The 11,820-nt window shown below is 46.0% G+C and overlaps 1 protein-coding gene across 1 annotated transcript; it reads right to left on the reverse strand.

Annotated features, from left to right (window-relative positions):
• Positions 1-628: 628 nt before the first annotated feature.
• LOC125524220 lies at positions 629-2,751 on the reverse strand. The gene is made up of 3 exons (XM_048689290.1): positions 1,636-2,751; positions 1,033-1,345; positions 629-933 (listed from the first exon to the last, which is right to left on the reverse strand). The coding sequence occupies exons 1-3, from the start codon at positions 1,832-1,834 to the stop codon at positions 762-764; spliced, it is 684 nt and encodes a 227-aa protein (XP_048545247.1). The 5' UTR covers positions 1,835-2,751; the 3' UTR covers positions 629-761.
• Between the last annotated feature and the right edge of the window lie 9,069 nt (positions 2,752-11,820).

Raw genomic sequence — 11,820 nt, forward strand, 5'->3', positions numbered from 1 at the left:
CAACTTATTACAGGTAACTTGCGGCACACTATCATGCTATCTTGGAACTATCAAAACAATTTTTGTGCGACGTATATGCTTATGCTTCTTGAGACGTGTGAATACAGAACATACATACTCTACTAGGTCTGGAAAGAATTAGATGTCGTGAAATCATGTGTTGTCTACGGGTCACCATATGCTTGTCGCACACCCACTCGCCCCGACTCGCGTTTCGCTGATGCAAGCTGGCTGAAGTGCTCATGATGGATTACTTCCGGCCAGTGCTTTTGGCCAAGGCATACACAGTCTGGCAATTAAGTGGTGCCTTCCAATGAGGGGTAAATCTTAGCCTAACGTATGGATTAATTACACTCAATCATATTTCAGTTGTGTTAATATACAGCTTGGACCATGCATGTTTTGCATGTCAACCTTGGATCCGAGCGAGCTAACAGATCTTGTCTCGAAGCCAAACAACTTTTGTTCCATAGTTAGCAAAAGTAATAAACAGTGTAGCTTTCACGTCGAGCTAGTTATGACAATATGCTTGGAAGTGTTGTACAGCTAGCATGTAATGTGTGGTGTATCACTATCTCGAGTGTATGCAAGCGTCGTTTCATGTGAATGAAGAGATATGCTCGTACCATGTCAAAAGTGTATTGCTATTTACTAACCATCAGGTGTTCTGTTACTTACAAAAGCACCAAGTTATACAGTTGTGAAAAATAGGTTCCAGTCCTTCTAAGCCCATACATCTCTCAAACATATATGTAGGTGCATCATAGGCTACCAGCGCAGGTGAAGAACATGGAGCTCTGATTGCCTTCCTTATCGTCCTCCATTGGTGGGACCTTTTCTCTTTGACACCACCTCAGCCTCCATCTCTGTTTTTCCAATTGCTCCACAATATAGTCGTTGACACACTCCGGTTTACAGAATCCCATCTCACCTCTGCCACAAAAAAGGCGAAACATGCCATGCATGCATATAATATAATTAACTTTTCTTGGATGCTAAGGGGAGGTGCTGAGTTGACAATAAATTTCTTACTTGTACATGTAGACGGTGCCACTACCGATCCAGCTGCGGCATAGACCACATGAAAGTATGGCTGCTCGGAATGGCCTCCTATTGCTCCAAATAAGGTTTGGCAGTGTAACCTCTAGGATCTCACGTGCGTTGGTGTGGATGAGAGGCCCGACGATGTGTAGGCGTGCATCGGTTGGTTCCATAATAGCCGAGACAATCCCGATGCCGGCTCTCTCTGGGTCATAGCGGCACCCTTTTCGCGACTGTGCTATGCCATTGCATCGCTTTAGCAGTGAGGTTGACGACATGGCCACGGAGCGCCGAGATGATGCCCCTGGAATTTCCATTGCAAGCACGGTCAGGTGGCAAAGGTGGTGCCTGATCGTTTGTCTTTGAGAGGATTCAAATACCCTATGTGCAGGAGGAGGAGGAGGAGGAGGAGGAGGACAGGGTTTATTTAGTGTTGGAAGTGCATGTTGTATTTGCAAATACTTTTTAATCTCTTTGCGTGTGTGCATGGGGAGGGGGGCAAAGGGGTTAGTATATAGTGCTGGCAGCAGATGATGTAATTGCAGAACTTCCAAAGGATTTTGCTTTTCTAGAAGAATTTATCCTAGGCAGTACCTTGGTATAGAAAGGTTAATACCAATACGTTGCAAGCGTCGTCTCCTCCATACACATTATGACAAGCGAAGATTGAACTGTTTCCTCTCAAATTCCAGTGGTATTGCTGCATTACATAGATACGCATTAGTTTGAAATTACAATATTGAACGGTTTTGCGTTTGACTGTAGAGCCATTTTCCAGAATTCTTGTAGACATGATTTGGTGTTTTGAAGAGTACTTATGTTACCTTTTTCATAGCTATGCAATATGAATTCAATTTTTTGTAGTAGTACAACTAAATTATTTCTTGAGGAAATTAATCTGGATTAAGATGGCTAGTTTTGCCTCGCAATTTTAGAATTACCACGCAAATGTGGAGTACATTTTATGTATGGTTTTGCACATATCTTCAACTAATTATTCCCATCATTCCTTTTTGGGAGAAACCTCATATCCTTTTTTTAGGTGAACCAATATGTAGTTCTCCCTACCGTGTATATTTCTCTATGGGAATCTGGTATTCTTATATTCCTCTTTAGAATCACTGACCTATTTTCAGTCGGTCTGGTCCAATAGCACATACTATTCATTTGCCCTCGTTAACTCAAACTGCCAACAAAATATATTCACACCCTTCTCTACTTCTTCTTCAAAAGGAAATTTTTCGCAATTAGAGTGTTTCTTTCATTCAGTATAGCTGCATAACGACACTTGCGAACATTAAAATTACTTAAAAGAGGGTTCCTTGGTGCATCTAATATAGTATAACACTAACAATTGCTATTAAGTGGGTAACTAGTTCTGAACCAACCAAATCTCGTACCCTGTAGTAAAACGCAAACCACATCATCGAGCGATTCGAACACACAATAAATTGACGGCTAGACCTTGAGCATTGCCAGCTACATAGATTTATATTTTAAGGTTGGGCACTTATTCACAAAATTAATTGTTTAATGGCATGAGAACAAATATGTGAACTTATTTAATTGTGCCATTACCAAAATAATCTAGCTTTGTACAAAGATTCAATGGAGTATGATGTTAGAGCGAATAATACCTCGCCTCCGAACATGACTCTCATTGGAAGTTCGCTGAGAGCACACCTACGTTATTTGGTTACCTTACTTGTATTTAGGTTGTCAATGGGTGATATGCACCTCTTGCGGCCACCCCCCGCCCCCATTTATAGTCGTCACGCGATAAATATCCTAACTTCCACAAAACATTTAGATGTCACTTTGTCGTGTTTCGGTAGTGGAGCGAGGCAGGGAAGGGAGGTTAATTTAAAAAATTACGAGAAGGTTAATTTTGTGTTGATGAGTGGTGCACATTTATCGAAATAGTGGTGCACATTTACCGAAATAGAGTCCAATAAAGGAAAAACCTGGAGTTGCTAAAGTGTGAGGAGAGGCCACCATCTCGTCCGGATGATCAGGATTTCTGCAAACTTTGCATCTGCATATCTCAACTTAAGTTCCTCTCGACGGATTTTGGCTCAACATTCATAATGTCGAAAAGCTTCGATTTGTAACCACCTTTCCCACTATGTCGATAACTATTGTTGGGGAACAAGCACATTTTTTTGGGCCAACAGTAGAAATTCCTAGAGTGTATATTTATATATGTTGTGCTTTATATGGGTTACAAAAAAAGAATAAATCTAATACAAGGAATGTATTCCCTAGGTGCTAATACAAGGCACATTATCTACAACGATTGCATTTTTCTAAATTTCCTACCACTGAATTATGATTTTGCTATTGGTAAAATAACTTATGCATCTATTTTCCATCTGTTGGTGTTGAGTTGATGGATGAACGAGGACGAGATTATTTTTTAGAAAAAGATAGGAGGGGGTTAATTACGTGGAATGCTATTACCAAAACCGAATCTTGGAAAAAGTAGAACCGAGAGCCGCCAAAGCGTGAAGAGAGAGAACCATATCAAATCTCGATAATCTGGGATAAATTTGCTGACTCAACATCTATATCTTCCAACTTTAGTTCCACTTGCCAGAACACGTTACTTATCAAGGCAAGAGTACATTGTCCAATAGTTTTTTCAACTTTATGCCGACAATTGTTTGTAGGCAGACTCGTGTCACATATGACGTATTGTGAATATCTTTGAGCTTGGTAGATGCATGACAACTAATTACAGGTAACTTCTGTCACACTATCATGATCTATTGGATCTACCAAAACAGATTTTGTACTTTGTATATGCTGCCCAAGACATGTGAATAACGAGAACACACGCACTCTACTAGATCAGGATAGAACTGGAGGTTGTCAAATCGTGTGCTACTAGTCACTGTGTCTTTCATGGCCTCGTTGCATGCCCCTCGCCCCGACTCACGTCTCGCCCATGTAAACTGGCCGAAGTGATAATGATTGATTGCTTCCGGCCAATACTTTTGGCTGACACATACACATGAATAAAACTAATCCATTTTTCCAAGCTGGTGGATTCGTGATAGGACGCATGCGAACGAGGTTTATTGCAAAAGGTAGCCGTGCCCTGTTTTGGAGACACGCGCAGCCCCAGCTCATGTATGGGGTGTGATGCCCACCTTTTTCTCACTATGATTTTTATTTTTTTTCCTGTGTTTTCTGTTAAATAATTCAGGTAAAAGTTCGGAATTTAAAAAGAAGTTGCGAATTTTGAAAAATAAAGTGTAAAGATCATAAAATGTCCATGAAATAGAAACAGTGTGCAAGGTTTTAAAAAATATCAAGGAAATCCTAAAATGTTCGTGATTTTGAAAATTGTTCCCACATTAAAAAATGATAAATGCTCATGTATTCAAAAAATGTAAATAAAGTCAAAAAGTGTTCACGAATTTATAAGAAAAGTCAATAAATTTCTATAATATGTTAAAAATATTAAAAAATGTTCATGTATTTCTAATATTGTTCATGAATTTCACAAAATGTTCAAAGAAAATCAAATTCACTGATTCAATAAGCATCCATGAGCTCAAGAATTTTTTTCATAATAAAAAATGTTCCTTTATTTTTAAAATTGGTTCCAAATACCAAAAGAGCTCTCCGGTTCAAAATAATTTTCCCCTGTTCAAAAAACTGTTCGCAAAGTTGAAAGAATATTCACGTATTTTAAAAAATCTTCACGGGTTTTAAAAGTGTTCGCCATTCAAAGACAAGTTAATGTATTTGAAGAAATGTTCAAGATTTTAAAAAAATGTTCATCAATTTGAAAGCTGTTCGAAAAAATGAATATAAAAACAAAAAGACCAAAAAGAAATGTAAATCAAAAAATACAAAATAAAATTAGAAATAAAAAGGAAAAAATAAAAAGAAAAAGGAAAAGAAAAAACTGAAAACAATAAAGTGGGAGGAACAAAACTGGTTCAGGGAAGGTTCTAGATCCTTCCCAAACTAGTGGAGATGAAATCCGGTAATGGGCCTGCCACCCTTGCATGAGTGCTCTTCTCGGCCTCGTGCGCCTGCAAAAGTAACGTTAGCTATCCTCGGCCTGGTGCAACAAAAAACCACACACGGCTCTGCCTCATGTGCCTTGTTGCGCTAGAGCTCGAGCAGGAGAGTTTGGAAACAACTGAACGGTCATTATATAGTCAGTCCACTCCATGTAAAACGGAAATTCTAAGGAGCGAATGTTAGAATTCTAGCACTATAGCATGATCCAATCAAAATTGTTCCTTCTCTATGCAAAGAAGTTAATATCAAACTATGCTTGACATGCGAAAGAAATCATTGGTAGGTGCACATACAGGGAAAAAGTGGAATTGCTAAGTGCGCACAACCAAAAACAAATGATGGTGACATTATCTCAATTGAAGGCGTTTTCCAGAAAACAAAAAAAGCTTTGCAGCCTAAACCGATTTGCTATTCGGTTTCTTTTTGAGTAGTTTGTATTGCTTACCATATAGGTTTCATCATTGGCTTTGTATCAACAAGGGCTTCAAAATTAGATTTGGCTAGTTTGAACTCAAAATAAAAAATCATTGAGACATAGCAACATAGGGCATAGTTTCGAAGATCTACACGTGTCATGCTATAGAGCTTGGGAGATTATGTTGGCTCTCTATTCCTGTCTACAAAAACCATTTCAAGTTTTATTTAAATGACTAACCAATTCAGAGGAAGTCATAACTCAAAAAAAAGGGTCAATCACATAGCGCACGCGAGTTAGATGACACTTTGTTAATTTTCATCTAGATGATACTCCCTCCATAAAGAAATATAAGAGCATTTAGATTACTATTTTAATGATCTTAACGCTCTTATATTTTGATTTTGCTACTAATTATAAACCGAAAAAGAAAAACTCAGAGCAACTCGGGCCTGTCGAGGACTCCACGGGTGCTTGCCTCTATTGCCGTTTTCCAGATGAGCGCGGAACACCTGCATCGGCCAGCATACAAAGCTCTAGTAGAATTAAGAGGTGATCACAATACACTCGACTCTGGTAGGCCTCCATCAGCTGCAGCACAATCGGGCATTTCACCAACAGCGTGCTCTTACAGATGAGTACAGAACACCTGCATCGGCTAGGATACAAAGCTCTAGTAGATTCAAGAGCTGATCACAATACACTCGACCCTGGTTGAGGCCTCCATCAGCTGCAGCACAAGCGGGCATTTCACCGACAGCGTACTCGCGGACGTTGTCGTCAGGTCGCCATACTTGTACCGCACGGTGCCAACGACCCACAGGTCAACGGGGAAGACACCCGTTCCACTTCCCGTCGCGTTATCGAAGTATCCGGTGGAGCTCCCCTGGAGCACGGCTCGCACCGCGTCGGTCCGCCGGACGCCCTGGAACGACAGCGGCAAGGCGGCACGGCCGAACCGCTCTTCCTGGTAGAATCCCTCCACCTGCAGCCGGTCGTAGTAGACGGATACCCGTTTGCTCGGGTTCGAGATGGACACACCGGCTGTGAGGTTGTAGGACAGCAGCGGGGGGCTCGTCGTCGAGTTCAGGTTGAAGCTCCAGAGTGTTGCCGACTCCACGGCCATCTGGATCGTCCGAGGACGGTAGATGAGCCAGATGAGGAGGGAGAGGACGCCTATGAAGGTGCAGACGCCGATGAAGACTCTCACCAGGATGCGGCATGGGGTCAAACGCCGGCGTGGGGGAGCTTGGGCCGGAGTGCTTGGATCAGGAGCGTACTGGGTGGGCACGCCATTGTCGATGTAACCCGTTTCCAAGGTGTAGATATGGCGTTCTTGCTGTGATTGGTAGTACATGGCTAGAGGGAGACGACCCAGCAGGTGAGGTGACCTGACATGAAGGAATTGACACATATAGTAGTGGTTGCCCTTGTTCAAAGCTGATCCGATCGATGTGGTAAGATCCAGAGACAAAAAGTGACGAAACCTTCGAGGCTCTTACCGGCAATATTAATATTAATAAACATGCTTAAGAAAACAAGGCACGTCAACACTGGACGGTGGAAGCAGGGAAGCAAACACGAGGAAATGAATATTGCAGATTTGCAAATGCAAACAAAGACTGATGCTACAACTGTGAAAATAATTATACTAAATCAACGACAATTAATAAGGATCGAAAGGAGTACAATATTTCTTATTTCGTTTATCACTTGAGAATTGAGAAGAATAAATCAAATTGGGCAGTCAGAAATCAATGGGACCTGCACGAGAATCCGCCGTGGCCGCGCCCTACAGCGACCACAGAGGAAGGCCCAGCCACCGCCGTCATCCACCGCCAACCTTTGTCTAGCGGTGATCCGGCGATGGCGACGAGATTAGGAGGCAGTGGCTGCTAGGGTTAGGGGGGCGTCAGGCAGCGATCAAATGGCGTTCATATTTGTGGAATCAAATTGTTGTGCTGCCTGGCCACGGAGACGCCCACCTGCGTTTGGTGGCCGGATTTTAGTGTTTATGGTTGTAGATGCTCTAAATACTGCAGATTCCAAAATACATTTTATTTAATTAATCTACTTAATTTCAAATGTACGGCAACTCAATATATTAACAAAGCTTAATTACTTCGTCAAGTTGTTGCGGGTTAATTATCCTGATTACCTCAGCACCTTTGGCACTGAAAAAGATTGACAAAATCTCTTTATTTTCTATCATGACTGAGAAAATATGTTTCTTGATAACAATCGTGTGTGCATACGTATACATGTAGGCATGGTAAGTGACGAAGGTTTTCTCAATTGAGACAGTAGTTACCTAGCTACCAAGTCATAGTCAAGTGAGAAAGACAAAATATTTGTACAGCTCCCGTTCGACGCTCACCCAACAAATTGATATTTTAGTTCAACTCCTGTGCAGCCACGCAGTCGGTTGATTAATCCTGTACAGATCTTGTATGATCACGCACATAATTTTGTCATCTTATCTATCCTCACACACGTAATCTTCTACCGCTCTCACTTAACCTTCTCTCCTCACACACATAATTTTTGTCATCTTTGTCCATACATTTTCTTAGCATCCTTTAAGGCATCTCCAACGGCGGCTCTCAAATTGCCCGCAACCGTTCGGACCGCATGGTTTGAACGAATGAACGTGTTGTGTTATCCAATGCCGCTCTGTATCCGTTCACAAGACGGTTCGAATGTACTTTCTCCCGCAAACCGGTGACAAACATGGGGGGTCTTTGCAGGCGTCTCGGCTGCTTCCAAGCCTGCGTCTGACTGGCCCAGAGCATGCATCAGCCGACATTGATGCTGCGATTTGATCGGACGGGAGGGCGACGCTGACGGACGCAACCTTTCGGCCATAGACGTTTCAATGTGGACGCCGCGTCCCAAGGAACCAACTCCGGCCACTGCGCCACATTGAAGAAGGCTGACCGCCCCTTAGCCTGGCTTGGCCGCGGCTATTTAAGCCGTGGTCAGCGACACACAGAGCCGCACTCCCCCTCCCCGAGCACCGCCTCCTCCCCTTCCCCATGTTCGTGCCCAAGCTCCTCCCCTGACGGTTCTGGCGTCGCTACACACGCTCTCCGGACCCATCGGCATCCACGACGGTTGGCTCCTATGCGAAGGAGGAGATCGTCATATCGTCTGGCGACGAGGAGGACCAGGCGCCGCCGCCGCCGCCGCCCCGACTCCTTAAAAAGCTACTCTGACGGATAGAGATGTGGTCCGTTAGATCGAGATAATGACAGAGTGGTCGCACCATCACAAGGGCCCGTCGCCACCATCGCCGGTGCACGTCAAGCAGGAGCCGGCGTCCTCGCCACGCCACTGCGTGATGCGTGAGCCGGCGTCCCCGCTCCGGCCTATGAAGGACGAGCCGGCCTTGCCCCAGCACAACCGCGTCGCCCAAATCGGACGCCGCATGAATGACAAGCCATCATCACCCCTGAGGAGCCAGCGTCCTCGCCGCGCAGCAGGTACAGCCGCATGGACGTGCACTTGTCGCCGCCGCTGTCGGTGTCAAAACTGGCAGATCTAGGGTAGGGGGCTCCGAACTGTGCGTCTAAGGATCGATGGTAACAGGAGACAGGGGACACGATGTTTACCAAGGTTCGGGCCCTCTTGATGGAGGTAATACTCTACTTCCTGCTTGATTGACATTGATGAGTATAGGGGTTACAAGAGTTGATCTACCTCGAGATCGTATGTTGTGGTCTAAACCCTACAGGTATGATGACTAATGTCATAATAATCTACCGACTAGCCTGGCCTCGGCTTATATAATGTACTAGAGGCCTAGGATAACAAGAGTCCTAGTCGAATACGCCGGTGGAGAGGATTCCTTGTCTTGATCACCAAGTCTTGTGGAATCTTCCTCGTGTATATATCGGCTGTCCGAACTGGCCCATGAGCATATGGCCATGGGGTCCTCGGCCCAATCTAACTAATTGGAAGATGGCGTGGTGAGTACCCCTAGTCCAAGACGCCTTAAGAAAGCCGCTCTGACGGATAGAGATATGGTCCGTTAGATCGAGATAATGACAGAGTGGTTGCACCATCACAAGGGCCCGTCGCCACCATCGCCGGTGCACGTCAAGCAGGAGCCGGCGTCCTCGCCACACCACTGCGTGAAGCGCGAGCTGGCGTCCCCGCTCCGACCTATGAAGGACGAGCCGGCCTTGCCCCAGCACAACCGCGGCGCCCAAATCGGACGCCGCATGAATGACAAGCCGTCATCGCCCTGGGTCAAGGAGGAGCCAGCGTCCTCGCCGTGTAGTCGGTACAGCCGCATGGACGTGCACTTGTCGCCGCCGCGCCGCCACCACCTCCCCATCTTGGAGGACCCGCCACCCAGAATCAAGAAGGCGTGTGTCCACCTCCTCCACTACCTTGGAAGAGGTGGTTATAGCGGTCCCTCGGGCTCGAGGGCCATTGTATCTGAGGCAGAACACGCGACAAGGCAGCAGGCGAGGTACGACCGGCACAACGCCGGTCGCCGCTCCGCATTCGCCAATAGTAACGTGGCATTGGATTGGGTCCGCAATGACCCTGACCTCACCGCTGTGTGGGAAATCGACCGCTCCGTGACCAGTGCGGAGATGGCCGCCAAGCGCCGCCGCCGCTTGAAGGCGAGCTTGCACACATAGGCAAGGAATGGGTGCTTCGCGACTGCTCCGCCAACGCCGGTAGCGGCAAAGTCACCACTTGGGGTCCGAAGGCAACATCGGCAGCGGTCGCGGTGGCACTCCACCCAGCGTAGCAGGAGGCGGAGTGACTCCTACATGAGTGGCAGGCAGCCACTGGACAAGGTTGTCGTGGCCCTCCGGTGGCGTTCCGCCGTTGGAGGGACGACAACGACGAGGTGGCACAAAGGGCGACGACAGCATGGCAGGGCAGGGCGGCCACGTGTACGAGGTAGTCGTTTGGTATAGGGTTTTGGATATTTTTTCTAGTTTTTTTGTTAAATGGTCGAAATATGGACCTTTTATGTAAATTATATTCGAACTTCAGTGAAATCCACCTGGTTTGAATGAATTTTGTCAAGTTTGTTCGTACTGAATGGCGGTCTTCGGCATCCGTTTCCGCGGACTGGTACCCCTGTCCACGAACAAATGCGGGAGAAAATCTATGGGTCACCGTTGAAGATGCCCTTACATCTTTTTTGATTGCATAGGTTGTCATTTGTACAAAAACAAAAGTGTTGTGTGAACAACCAGACCGCTTTGACTAAGGTTACGGAGCAAAATGCTCGGTGTTAAAGTTAAAGGTCAAAATAATCTTGTATACACTCAAGTTTTATTATTGAATATAAACTTGTTTGATACTCCCTCCATCCAATAATCTAGTGTTAAAAATTCTCTTACATTATGGGACTGGGGGAGTAATAGTTAGGGAATCCCCAAGGCGGACTCGAAAATCTCTCACAACCGTCCAAATTGCGGAAGCCATCCAATGCCGATCGTGGGGCGGTCCGAACGCAATTTCTCCTGCAAATCGAAGACAAACATGGGAAGGTTTGTGGGAGTCCGGACAGATCTCCAGCCCATTTCTTACCGCCCTGGCCCATCAAAACTCCCTTCCCCCTTCTACGCGCGCTCCTACCTAGCGCTAGCTGACCACATTCATGCCGTTGTAGAGTGCGCTGCTCAATATTGAACACGCCTCAAGATGAACGCGACCTCTTACTGCTTCCGCCATTGAAGCAGCGCACTGGCCGAGGGCGCTGCCCGTGACGCTTCTTCGGCGTCCGCGCCTATTTAATACTGGAGACACGTGACTGGATGGGACGGGACAGATATGAACCGCACTCGTTTAGTGCCATTATCCGTCCGCCTGCCACCTTTAAGTAGGCTCGCCGGCTGAGAAACCCACTCCGACGCCGCTCATTGACGCACCTGGATGCATCGCCTCATCGGAATCCGATATATAAAGGTGGCCACATCAGGCTAACTCCACACGACAACATCAACAACTCCACATCCTCCTTTCTTGCACTGCATCCGCCATGACCGCCAGCATGACAACACTCTGGGACAATCTGTCGCCGGAGAAGAAGCACGCGGTGGCTGCCCTTGCTGCCACCTGGCATAGCCGTTGTGCCAGCCGGATCAAGGCTGGCTTGCCGGCCAGCTCGCCCGAGGTATCCGACCACGAGGACGACACCATGATGGGAGACTCCGACGACTCAGCCCCGGCTACAGCGCCTTCTGTGCATGCCGGTTTCACCATGGAGCAACCGCAGACGCTATTTTCTCGAAAATGTTAATAAATTCTCAACAATGGATGTCGAACACAAATTGCAGACCACATGTTTAAAAAAT

The sequence above is a fragment of the Triticum urartu genome, chromosome 7, assembly GCF_003073215.2.
Source record: "Triticum urartu cultivar G1812 chromosome 7, Tu2.1, whole genome shotgun sequence".
Lineage (NCBI taxonomy): Eukaryota > Viridiplantae > Streptophyta > Magnoliopsida > Poales > Poaceae > Triticum > Triticum urartu.

Excerpts from the sequence above, each read along its gene's own strand:
- LOC125524220 (XM_048689290.1), bottom strand. The coding sequence starts at position 1,834 with ATGTCTACAAGAATTCTGGAAAATGGCTCTACAGTCAAACGCAAAACC. Across the intron at positions 1,346-1,635 it reads ATTAACCTTTCTATACCAAG|GGGCATCATCTCGGCGCTCC; the intron begins GTACTGCCTAGG and ends TGGAAATTCCAG. Across the intron at positions 934-1,032 it reads GGCACCGTCTACATGTACAA|AGGTGAGATGGGATTCTGTA; the intron begins GTAAGAAATTTA and ends TTTTTGTGGCAG.